Source organism: Nerophis ophidion, linkage group LG16 (assembly GCF_033978795.1).
Source record: "Nerophis ophidion isolate RoL-2023_Sa linkage group LG16, RoL_Noph_v1.0, whole genome shotgun sequence".
Taxonomy (NCBI): domain Eukaryota; kingdom Metazoa; phylum Chordata; class Actinopteri; order Syngnathiformes; family Syngnathidae; genus Nerophis; species Nerophis ophidion.
The window spans coordinates 43,244,285-43,257,525 of NC_084626.1; the positions used below are offsets into that span (position 1 = coordinate 43,244,285).

The 13,241-nt window shown below is 42.3% G+C and overlaps 1 protein-coding gene across 1 annotated transcript in view; it reads left to right on the top strand.

The window, feature by feature from the left end:
• Positions 1 to 7,652, top strand: part of LOC133535432 (MICOS complex subunit mic25a-like) — a 116,436-nt gene extending 108,784 nt beyond the window's left edge. Inside the window, exon 8 of the mRNA XM_061875265.1 lies at positions 7,402 to 7,652. Coding sequence (XP_061731249.1) covers positions 7,402 to 7,449 — 48 coding nt within the window. The 3' untranslated portion in view covers positions 7,450 to 7,652. The remainder of the gene's footprint in view (positions 1 to 7,401) is intronic.
• Positions 7,653 to 13,241: the final 5,589 nt, after the last annotated feature.

A 13,241-nucleotide genomic window follows, 5' to 3' on the forward strand; every position in this document is an offset into this window, starting at 1 on the left:
TTCCGGGGGATCCCGAGGCGTTCCCCGGCCAGCCGGGAGACACAGTCTTCCCCTGGGTCTTCCCCGTGGCCTCCTTCCGGTCGGACGTGCCCGAAACACCTCTCTAGGGAGGCGTTCAGCTGGCATCCTGACCAGATGCCCGAACCATCTGGCTCCTCTCCGTGTGGAGGAGCAGCGGTTTTAGTGTGAGCTCCTCCCGGATGACAGAGCTTCTCATCTCTAAGGCGGCGGAGGAAACTCATTTCGGCCGCTTGTACCCGTGATCTTGTCCTTTCGGTCATGACCCAAAGCTAATGATGGGAACGCAGATCGACCGGTAAATCGAGAGCTTTGCCTTCCGGCTCAGCTCCTTCTTCACCACAACAGATCGATACAGCGTCCGCATTACTGAAGACGCCGCACCGATCCGCCTGTCGATCTCACGATCCACTCTTCCCTCACTCTTGAACAAGACTCTCAGGTACTTGAACTCCTCCACTTGGGGCAGGGTCTCCTCTCCAACCTCGGAGATGGCACTCCACCCTTTTCCGGGCGAGAACTATGGACTCAGACTTGGAGGTGCTGATTCTCATTCCGGTCGCTTCACACTCGGCTGCAAACCGATCCAGTAAGAGCTGAAGATCCCGGTCAGAGGAAGCCATCAGGACCACATCATCTGCAAAAAGCAGAGACCTAATCCTGCGGTCACCAAACCGGAACCCCTCAACGCCTTGACTGCGCCTAGAAATTCTGTCCATAAAAGTTATGAACAGAATCGGTGACAAAGGACAGCCTTGGCGGAGTCCAATCCTCACTGGAAATGTGTTCGACTTACCGCCGGCAATGCGGACCAAGCTCTGACACTGATCGTACAGGGAGCGGACCGCCACAATAAGACAGTCCGATACCCCATACTCTCTGAGGGTTGGGGTTAACACTACCAACAACGACAAAAAAACTATTTGTAGAAAAAAAAAAAAATCGATCTATCACTAAATTATTGATCATAAATTGATACTACCCTTGGTATCGACACTACCAATATATGGATTGAAGAAGCCTCATACAACATGTGAATGGGATGGTAAGCTTTTTGTCACGGTTGTATAGGCCGCAAAACACATTGTCATCATAGCACGCCCTTATTATTGTTGTTTGGGTGAAAACCAGCAGACAGTCGAGAGAATGGTTGCTCTGAAACTCAGTAGTCTCTCGGGGGAAAATTGAGATGGTTGGCAGATCTGATGTTGTCAAGCAGCATTCAAATAAAACTCGCGGGCCGCACTAATATTAAATTTTCATATTAAGATGCGGGCTGCGTGTCTGAGACCCGTGGTTAATACAAAGCACAAAGCAAAAAAAAAAAACTTTCCACGCTGTGTTTTTTTCGTTTTAAATTTCAAGAGTCTTGTGGCTCCCATAGTTTTTCTCGATTTTGTGAAACGGGTCGAAATGTTTCTTTGAGTGGTAAAGGTTGCCGACTCCAGGTTAATTTGAAGTAAACATGTTTTCTTTAGTGGTGTTGGAATGCCAGTGTGTACATATCAGACCAGTCCAGTCCTAAATCTCGGGCACACCTTGAGCTAGAATATTTGGCTGCCCGAGGTGGTCAGCATAAAAAGCCTCTCCTGTCATTAATTGATCCAATTGCGGATGGCGACGGTCCAGATGTGGTCGTACTGATGGTCAGGTGGACATTCTGGAAGGATTTCTTGCATAAAGGCCTACTGAAACCCACTACTAGCGACCACGATACAGTCTCCGAAAGCCAGCGCAAACAAGCGAGCAAGCTACGGAGTTTGCCGCCAATGTATTTCTTGTAAAGTGTATAAAAACGAATATGGACGCTGGACAAATAAGATGCCAAAAACCAACGACTTTCATGTGTTATTAGTCAGAAAAGAGGAACTTTTTTTCTCCTCCATTTGAAAAAGTGGACGTTATCAGCACTATACTGTCTGATTCCAATCAATGCAAGTCATCAGAATCAGGTAATACGCCAACTTATATTCTTGTCTTCATGAAAGATAGGAATCTATGTGTTAAACATGCATGTATATTCATCCATCCATCCATCCATTTTCTACCGCTTATTCCCTTCCGGGGTCGCGGGCGGTGCTGGCGCCTATCTTAGCTACAATCGGGCGGAAGGCGGGGTACACCCTGGACAAGTCGCCACCTCATCGCAGGGCCAACACAGACAGACAGACAACATTCACACTCACATTCACACACTAGGGCCCATTTAGTGTTGCCAATCAACCTATCCCCAGGTGCATGTCTTTGGAAGTGGGAGGAAGCCGGAGTACCCGGAGGGATCCCACGCATTCACGGGGAGAACATGCAAACTCCACACAGAAAGATCCTGAGCCTGGATTTGAACCCAGGACTGCAGGACCTTCGTATTGTGAGGCAGACGCACTAATTCCTCTGCCACCGACTTTCATGTGGTATTAGACAGAAAAGAGGAACTTTTTTTCTCCTCCATTTGAAAAAGTGGACGTTATCAGCAGTATACTGTCTGATTCCAATCAATGCAAGTCATCAGAATCAGGTAATACGCCAACTTATATTCTATGCGTTAAACATGCATGTATATTCATTAAAACACCTTTAACATGTCAACAAAAACGGCAAAATAAATAAATATAAATTATATACTGTATATATAAATGTATGTATTTATATATATATATGTATATGATATGTGTGTGTATGTATATATGAGGTAGATCACCTCGAATTGGTCATTTATTAAGTAATTGATTAACGTTGAAAAATTTATTGGGGTGTTACCATTTAGTGTTCACGAGTGGGGGAAGAGTGGATCGTGAGATCGACAGGCGGATCGGTGCGGCGTCTTCAGTAATGCGGACGTTGTATCGATCCGTTGTGGTGAAGAAGGACCTGAGCCGGAAGGCAAAGCTCTCAATTTACCGGTCGATCTACGTTCCCATCCTCACCTATGGTCATGAGCTTTGGGTTATGACTGAAAGGATAAGATCACGGGTACAAGCGGCCGAAATGAGTTTGGGTCTCTCCCTTAGAGATAGGGTGAGAAGCTCTGTCATCCGGGAGGAACTCAAAGTAAAGCCGCTGCTCCTTCACATCGAAAGGAGCCAGATGAGGTGGTTCGGGCATCTGGTCAGGATGCTACCCGAACGCCTCCCTAGGGAGGTGTTTAGGGCACGTCCAACCGGTAGGAGGCCACGGGGAAGACCCAAGACACGTTGGGAAGACTAGGTCTCCCGGCTGGCCTGGGAACGCCTCGGGATCCCCCGGGAAGAGCTAGACGAAGTGGCTGGGGAGAGGGAAGTCTGGGCTTCCCTGCTTAGGCTGTTGCCCCCGCGACCCGACCTCGGATAAGTGGAAGATGATGGATGGATGGATACCATTTAGTGGTCAATTGTACGGAATATGTACTGTACTGTGCAATCTACTAATACAAGTTTCAATCAATCAATCAAATCAATGAATGCCTACTGAGCCTATGGTGCTGTTAAGTTACTGTGGCTCAATGTGCCTTAATTTTTTTTATTTCAATGTACTATTATTTAAAATATATTATTGTTTTAGTTGCTTAAGAGATATTCCTGGCTCTGAATTTGCTCATTGCTATTTTTATGTTTTTGTGCATTACTTGTTGCCGTAATCAGGTTACTCATCAGTTACTCAGTACTTGAGTAGTTTTGTCACAACATACTTTTTACTTTTACTCAAGTAAATATTTGGGTGATTACTCAATCAATCAATCAATCAATCAATGTTTATTTATATAGCCCCAAATCACAAATGTCTCAAAGGACTGCACAAATCATTACGACTACAACATCCTCGGAAGAACCCACAAAAGGGCAAGGAAAACTCACACCCAGTGGGCAGGGAGAATTCACACCCAGTGGGACGCCAGTGACAATGCTGACTATGAGAAACCTTGGAGAGGACCTCAGATGTGGGCAACCCCCCCCCCCCTCTAGGGGACCGAAAGCAATGGATGTCGAGCGGGTCTAACATGATACTGTGAAAGTTCAATCCATAGTGGCTCCAACACAGCCGCGAGAGTTCAGTTCAAAGCGGATCCAAGACAGCAGCGAGAGTCCCGTCCACAGGAAACCATCTCAAGCGGAGGCGGATCAGCAGCGTAGAGATGTCCCCAACCGATACAGGCGAGTGGTCCATCCTGGGTCCCGACGAGCGGTCCATCCTGGGTCTCGACTCTGGACAGCCAGTACTTCATCCATGGTCATCGGACCGGACCCCCTCCACAAGGGAGGGGGGGACATAGGAGAAAGAAAGTAATAAATCTCTAAAGTAACAGTACTCTTACTTGAGTACAATTTCTGGCTACTCTACCCACCTCTGGCGAGCACGCACCGTTGACCTTTTATGTTTAGGAAGGTGAGTGGAACGGTAAAGCTTAAACCCCCTCGTCACATTTGCCGCTCATCTGCAATTCGGCTGCCCTGGGATGCACTTGGCAAGAAAGCGGCCAAACGGCGTATCTTCTTGCCAGCAGAGCGTGGAGGTAGTTTGCATGCCGGCAATGTTTCACTAACCTTGTCACCCTCTTCTGATCCCATGTCTGCATTTGGATCCACACAGTCCGACTCTGCAGGGACCAACTAGCGCAAACAACGCTTGTTGCTCTCTTTGAAGGGACTCCGGCACATCTCGGTGTCATGATCTGGTGACCCCCAAGGATGCAGAGAATGGCAGGCGGAATGCTAGTGAAAAAAAAAATATTCACAAGAAAGCATGGAAGCAAAACAGCACACCAAGAATGTGTCTCAAAGGAAGAATGATCAGAATCAGAATAGTTATTTTTTTATTGCCTGTGACGGACTCATGCCGTCGCGGGGGTTCCCAGGACCACCGAGGGAGGGCATTGCTCGCAGGTGTGGACTTCTTTATTTGTTCAAATAAATCTCAGTGCAGGTCGGTTTGCTTTTCAGCTCCTTCCTTCTCCACAGCTCGCTCTTCGGTCCGTCTTCTGGCTCTCCAACTCCTTCTGCCCCGTTCTCTCCTCCTTCTCCCCTTTTATACATCGATAGGAGATAGCTTAATTGTGTCCAGGTGCGCGATCCACGCACCTGATCTCGCTTGCGGCGTCGCTCCCAGCACGCCCCGCCTCGCCGCTCGCTCCCATTCTCCGCCTCCTCGCCGCCTTTTTGGTCCGGGCTCCAGCATGCCCTGCCGCTCTGTCGGACCATTGTTTGACAACGGGTTCACAAACTAGGAATTTTACTTGGCGCAATGGTGCAACATAAAACAAATATAACACAGTATAGAAAAACATGAGCTGTAACTGAGCTATCAGATTTTGTTATTGTTTATCTGCCTGATGGCCGAGGGGAGAAAACTGTTCAGTTGGCGGGAGGTGTTGGTCTAGATCAGGGGTCGGCAACCCGCGGCTCCGGAGCCGCATACGGCTCTTTGATCACTCTGATGTAGCTCAGCTGCATATTTGCCGACCCACCCGATTTTTCCGAAAGGTTTCCGGGTTTCAGTGCCTCTCCCGGTAATATTCTCCGATTTTCACCTGGACAACAATATAGAAGGTGTGCCGTGACGGCAGTGCCTTTAATATTCTCTAAAACATGTAGTCGCGCCTGCTTTTCCACCGATCTATCTGTGTGCCGGCCTATCACATGTATCACACTCTTACTAATATGGGCCACACTGTGAAACCACACCAAACAAAAATGACAAACACATTTCGGGAGAACATCCACACTGTAAAATAACATAAACACAACAGAACAAATACCCAGAATCCCATGCATCCCTAACTATTCCTGGCTACATTGTACACCCCCGCTACCACCAAAACCGACGCAAAAAGGAGGGGGGGGGGGGGGGGGGGGGGGGTTGGTGGTAAATATTTATTTTTTTGCAAATAATCATTAACTTTAGCGTTTGATGCCAGCAACACGTGACAAAGAAGTTGGGAAAGGTGGCAATAAATACTGATAAAGTTGAGGGATGCTCATCAAACACTTATTTGGAACATCCCACAGGCGTGCAGGCTAATTAGGAAAAGGTGGGTGCCACGGTTGGGTATAAAAACAGCTTCCCAAAAAGATGCTCAGTCTTTCACAAGAAAGGATGGGGCGAGGTACACCCCTTTTCCACAACTGCGTGAGCAAATAGTCAAACAGTTTAAGAACAACGTTTCTCAAAGTGCAATTGCAAGAAATTTAGGGATTTCAACATCTACGCTCCATAATATCATCAAAAGGTTCAGAGAATCTGGAGAAATCACTCCACGTAAGCGGCATGGCCGAAAACCAAGATTGAATGATCGGGACCTTCGATCCCTCAGACGGCACTGTATCAAAAACCGACATCAATCTCTAAAGGATATCACCACACGGGCTCAGGAACACTTCAGAAAACCACTGTCACTAAATACAGTTCGTCGCCACATCTGTAAGTGCAAGTTAAAGCTCTACTATGCAAAAGGAAAATGCATTTATCAACAACATCCAGAAACGCCGCAGGGTTCTCTGGGCCCGAGATCATCTAAGATGGACTGATGCAAAGTGGAAAAGTGTTCTGTGGTCTGACGAGTCCACATTTCAAATTGTTTCTGGAAATATTCGACATCGTGTCATCCGGACCAAAAGAGAAGCGACGCAAAGTTGAAAAGCCAGCATCTGCGATGGTATGGGGGTGCATTAGTGCCCAAGGCATGGGTAACTTACACATCTGTGAAGGCACCATTAATGCTGAAAGGTACATAAAGCTTTTGGAACAACATATGCTGCCATCTAAGCGCTGTCTTTGTCATGGACGCCCCTGCTTATTTCAGCAAGACAATGCCAAGCCACATTCAGTACGTGTTACAACAGCGTGGCTTTGTAAAGAAAAAGAGGGCGGGTACTTTCCCGGCCTGCCTGCAGTCCAGACCTGTCCCCCATGGAAAATGTGTGGCGCATTATGAAGCATAAAATACGACAGCGGAGACCCCGGACTGTTGGAGGACTGAAGTTGTACATAAAACAAGAATGGGAAAGAATTCCACTTTCAAAGCTTCAACAATTAGTTTCCTCAGTTCCCAAACGTTTATTGAGTGTTGTTAAAAGAAAAGGTGATGTAACACAGTGGTGAACATGCCCTTTCCCAACTACTTTGGCACGTGTTGCAGCCATGAAATTCTAAGTTAATTATTATTTGAGTTTGAACATCAAATATGTTGTCTTTGTAGCACATTCAACTGAATATGGGTTGAAAAGGATTTGCAAATCATTGTATTCCGTTTATATTTACATCTAACACAATTTCCCAACTCATATGGAAACGGGGTTCGTAGCAGACTGAATGAAATCCAGTTGCTGGTTCTACTCTTCCCGCCCTAACAAGCCTCTCCACTTCTGACTCCACCCACTTCCCGAACCCTTCTGCTCTCCTTCTCTCCCGCAGAGCTCGCTGACCAACGGCGGACGAGAAGCCCCGAGCAAGAAAGCGTGAAGAGCAGGAGCGAAGACGAGGGAAGATGTCAAAAATCCCTCCAAATTCTGGCCTCCCTCTGTGCTTCTGTCCATTTTATTTATTTAGCGCCTCCCTCCTCTCCTCCGCTCGCCGTCTTTCTGAGTCTATTTCGCCTCTACCTGATGCCCTGATTTATGGTCAAGTCGCGCGGGCACACCCAAATAAAAACCCCGTGGTGACGAGCCCGCAGCTTGTGCGTCTTTGTGTTGCGTGCGATGGCAACGTATTTGTTGTCTTCCTTCTCGAGCAGGGAACTTGCGCGAAGGGAATGCTCGCCTGTCGTCCCTGCTGCTGTTACCATGGCGACGGCTTCGGTTTGCCAACCCTCCAGATAACCCCGAGGTCGGCGCGCAGCTCGCCGTTTCATTCCGCCGGAGACGCTCCGCGCGGACATGATCAAGGCGTCGTCACGCGTGTTGAGGGACCAGCGCTCAGACTTGTTTGAATGTATTATTGTATAACATGTTGGTGGAGGCAAAATGACACCCAGGCCAATGTGGTTCCTGTGGATGTGAACACAGGTTGAAATTATTATAGTGATCAAATTACAGTGACTGAAACAGACAAAATAATGTATAAATAATGTAAATAAGCAGATGCACCATCTGTGGCTGTGAAGTGAACACTACTAAGGTTGTAAATACTGTTTAGAGTAGGCTAACCCATGTGGTTCCTGTGGATGTGAACACAAGTTGAAATTACTGTAGTGACTAAATAACATAGTGACTGAAACAGACAAAGTAATGTATAAATAATTTAAATAACTAGATGCACTGTCTGTGGCTGTGAAGTGAACACTACTAAGGTTGTAAATACTGTTTAGAGTAGGCTAACCCATGTGGTTCCTGTGGATGTGAACACAAGTTGAAATTACTGTAGTGATTAAATGACATAGTGACTGAAAAAGACAAAGTTATGTGTAAATATTGTCAATAACTAGATGCACTGTCTGTGGCTGTGAAGTGAACTCTAGTAAGGTTGTAAACACTGTTTAGAGTAGACTAACCCATGTGGTTCCTGAGGATGTGAACACAAGTTGTAATTACTGTAGTGAATAAATGACATAGTCACTGAAATATACAGAGTTATATGTAAATAATGTCAATAAGTAGATTACACATGTTTGGCTGTAAAGTGAAAACTAATAAGCTTGTAAATACTGTTTAGAGTAGTATAACCCATGTGGTTCCTGTGGATGTGAACACATGTTGAAATTATTGTAGTGACTAAATAACATGGTGACTGAAACAGACAAAGTAATGTGTAAATAATGTAAATAACTAGATGCACCATATGTGGCTGTGAAGTGAACACTACTAAGGTTGTAAACACTGTATAGAGTAGACTAACCCATGTGGTTCCTGTGGATGTGAACACAGGTTGAAATTACTGTAGTGATTAAATTACAGTGACTGAAACAGACAAAGTAATGTGTAAATAATGTAAATAACTAGATGCACCATCTGTGGCTGTGAAGTGAACACTACTAAGGTTGTAAATACTGTTTAGAGTAGGCTAACCCATGTGGTTCCTGTGGATGTGAACCTAAGTTGAAATTACTGTTGTGATTAAATTACAGTGACTGAAACAGACAAAATAATGTATAAATAATGTAAATAACTAGATGCACCATCTGTGGCTGTGAAGTGAACACTACTAAGGTTGTAAATACTGTTTAGAGTAGGTTAACCCATGTGGTTCCTGTGGATGTGAACACAAGTTATAATTACTCTAGTGACTAAATAACATAGTGACTGAAACAGACAAAGTAATGTGTAAATAAACTAAATAACTAGATGCACCATCTGTGGCTGTGAAGTGAACACTACTAAGGTTGTAAACACTTTATAGAGTAGACTAACCCATGTGGTTCCTGTGGATGTGAACACAGGTTGAAATTACTGGAGTGATTAAATTAATAGTGACTGAAAAAGACAAAGTAATGTGTAAATAATGTAAATAACTAGATGCACCATCTGTGGCTGTGAAGTGAACACTACTAAGGTTGTAAATACTGTTTAGAGTAGGCTAACCCATGTGGTTCCTGTGGATGTGAACCTAAGTTGAAATTACTGTAGTGATTAAATTACAGTGACTGAAACAGACAAAATAATGTATAAATAATGTAAATAACTAGATGCACCATCTGTGGCTGTGAAGTGAACACTACTAAGGTTGTAAATACTGTTTAGAGTAGGTTAACCTATGTGGTTCCTGTGGATGTGAACACAAGTTGTAATTACTCTAGTGACTAAATAACATAGTGACTGAAACAGACAAAGTAATGTGTAAATAAACTAAATAACTAGATGCACCATCTGTGGCTGTGAAGTGAACACTACTAAGGTTGTAAACACTTTATAGAGTAGACTAACCCATGTGGTTCCTGTGGATGTGAACACAGGTTGAAATTACTGGAGTGATTAAATTAATAGTGACTGAAAAAGACAAAGTAATGTGTAAATAATTTAAATAACTAGATGCACCATCTGTGGCTGTGAAGTGAACACTACTAAGGTTGTAAACACTGTATAGAGTAGACTAACCCATGTGGTTCCTGTGGATGTGAACACAAGTTGAAATTATTGTAGTGACTAAATAACATAGTGACTGAAACAGACAAAGTAATGTGTAAATAAACTAAATAACTATATGCACCATCTGTGGCTGTGAAGTGAACACTACTAAGGTTGTAAACACTGTATAGAGTAGACTAACCCATGTGGTTCCTGTGGATGTGAACACAAGTAGAAATTACTGTAGTGCTTAAATTAATAGTGACTAAAAAAGACAAAGTAATGTGTAAATAAAGTCAATAACTAGATGAACTATCTGTGGCTGTGAAGTGAACTCTAGTAAGGTTGTAAACACTGTTTAGAGTAGACTGACCCATGTGGTTCCTGAGGATGTGAACACAAGTTGTAATTACTGTAGTGAATAAATAACATAGTGACTGAAATAGACAGAGTTATATGTAAATAATGTCAATAAGTAGATTACACATCTTTGGCTGTAAAGTGAAAACTAATAAGCTTGTAAATACTGTTTAGAGTAGGCTAACCCATGTGGTTCCTGTGGATGTGAAGTGAACACTACTAAGGTTGTAAACACTAACCCATGTGGTTCCTGTGGATGTGAACACAAGTTGAAATTACTGTAGTGATTGAATTACATAGTGCCCGAAACAGACAAAGTAATGTGTAAATAATGTCAATAAGTTCATGAACCATCTGTGACTGTGAACTGAACACTAGTAAGGTTGTAAACACTGTATAGAGTAGACTAACCCGTGTGGTTCCTGTGGATGTGAACACAAGTTGTAATTACTGTAGTGATTTAAATAGACAAAGTAATTAGCAAATACTGTCAATAAGTAGGTTAACCATCTGTGGCTGTGAAGTGAACACTAGTAAACTTGTAAATACTGTTTAGAGTAGGCAAACCCATGTGGTTCCTGTGGATGTGAACACAAGTTGTAATTACTGTAGTGACTGAGACAGACAAAGTAATGTGTAAATAATGTCAGTAAGTAAATGAACCATCTGTGGCTGTGAAGTGAACAATAGTAAGCTTGTAAATACTGTTTAGAGTAGGCTAACCCATGTGGTTCCTGTGGATGTGAAAACAAGTAGTAATTACCGTAGTGACTTAATAACATAGTGACTGAAACAGACGAATGAATGTGTAAGAAATGTGTATAACTCGATAACCATCTGTTGCTGTAAAGTGAACACTAGTAAGCTTGTAAATACTGTTTAGAGTAGGATAACCCATGTGGTTCCTGTGGATGCGAACACAAGTTGTAATTAATGTAGTGACTAAATATCATAGTGACTGATAACGACAGAGTAATGTGTAAATAATGTAAATAACTAGATGAAACATCTGAGGTTGGAAGTGAACACTAGTAAGGAGGTAAATACTCTATAGAGTCTACTAACCCATGTGGTTCCTGTGGATGTGAACACAAGTTGAAATTTCTGTAGTTCCTCCCTCATCCACCCACAGAATGACATATTTCACACAAAAGTCATCACTTCTATGTAATTGTTGGTCCAAAGCTAATGAGGATTTTAGCAAAAATGAAGGTAAGACGTTTATTTTTGGTCGTTTTGTGTTTTCTGACGTAATTTAACATTAACATTCGAGAGATTAGATGAGAGTCTGATGCATGAGTTACGATACCATTCCCAAACGATACTTTTTAAAACATTACGATGAATTTGATGCAAAGGGAAGCTTTGCAAGGTGAAAATATAATGAAATGTATCATTCCTGACCAGTGTCATGTTTTAGTTCTTAAAGAGACAGGCGGTGACATCATCAGTTATGAGCAGATAGTAGAAATATCAACTTCCAGGCATTGCAATCCATAAACCGAAAGAAAAGAAGTTGCAAACAAAACACTTTTGGCAGGTGTTTACTGTTGTTTGCTCAGGTGGCAACATTGACAAGCAAGTAGAGGTGTTAAAACACCACGGTGACACAAGTGCAAGACACAATTAAATGCCACCACAGCTTCTTCAGTGCAGAAGCTCAAATACTTTATTTATTTACTATTTCTAATGCAATTTAAAAAGTACATTCGTTGTCACGTCTTCCATAACTATTGTGAACTATAGGCAACTTTTCCAAAAAAAAAGTTATCCTTTAAGTGGCGTGCACCTGAAACGTTTGCGGATGAATTGTTGTGTTACAAACTTTTGTGTGGTAAAGAATTAAGAATATAAAGTACTTTATTGATCCCTGGGGGAATTTCAGCACCACAGTTTGCTCACAATTAACACTTAGGTATTAAATACATGTGAATAATATAAATACAGTCTATTATACAGCATTATTCACATGTGAATAACATAAATACAGTCTATTATACATCATTATTCGCAAGAAAATAATATAAATACAGTTTATTATACATCATTATTCACAAGAAAATAATATAAATACAGTCTGTTATACAGCATTATTCACATGTAAATAATATAAATACAGTCTATTATACAGCATTATTCACATGTGAATAATATACATAGTCTATTATACAGTATTAATCACATGTGAATAATATAGATATAGTCTATTACGGTGGTCCCCAACAACCGGGCCGCAGAATAATTTTTTATTTAAAAAAAAATATATATATATATATATTTTTTTTTTTTTTTTTTTTTTTTTTTTTATTAAATCAACATAAAAAACACAATATACACTTACAATTAGTGCACCAACCACAAAAACCTCCCTTTTTCATGACAAAGAAGAAAAAAAAAAACAAGAAAAAAAAAGGACACCCCCCCGGGCCGCGGGACAAATTATTAAGCGTTGACCGGTCCGCGGATACAAAAAGATTGGGGACCACTGGTCTGAGATAGGCGCCAGCGCCCCCCGTGACCCCAAAAGGGAATAAGCGGTAGAAAATGGATGGATGGATGGATGGTCTATTATACAGCATTATTCACATGTGAACAATATAAATACAGTCTATTATACAGCATTATTCGCATGTGAACAATATAAATACAGTCTATTATACAGCATTATTCACATGTGAATATTATACATACAGTCTATTATACAGCATTATTCACATGTGAACAATATAAATACAGTCTATTATACAGCATTATTCGCATGTGAACAATATAAATACAGTCTATTATACAGCATTATTCACATGTGAATATTATACATACAGTCTATTATACAGTATTAATCACATGGGAATAATATGAATACAGTCTATTATACAGCATTATTCACATGTGAAT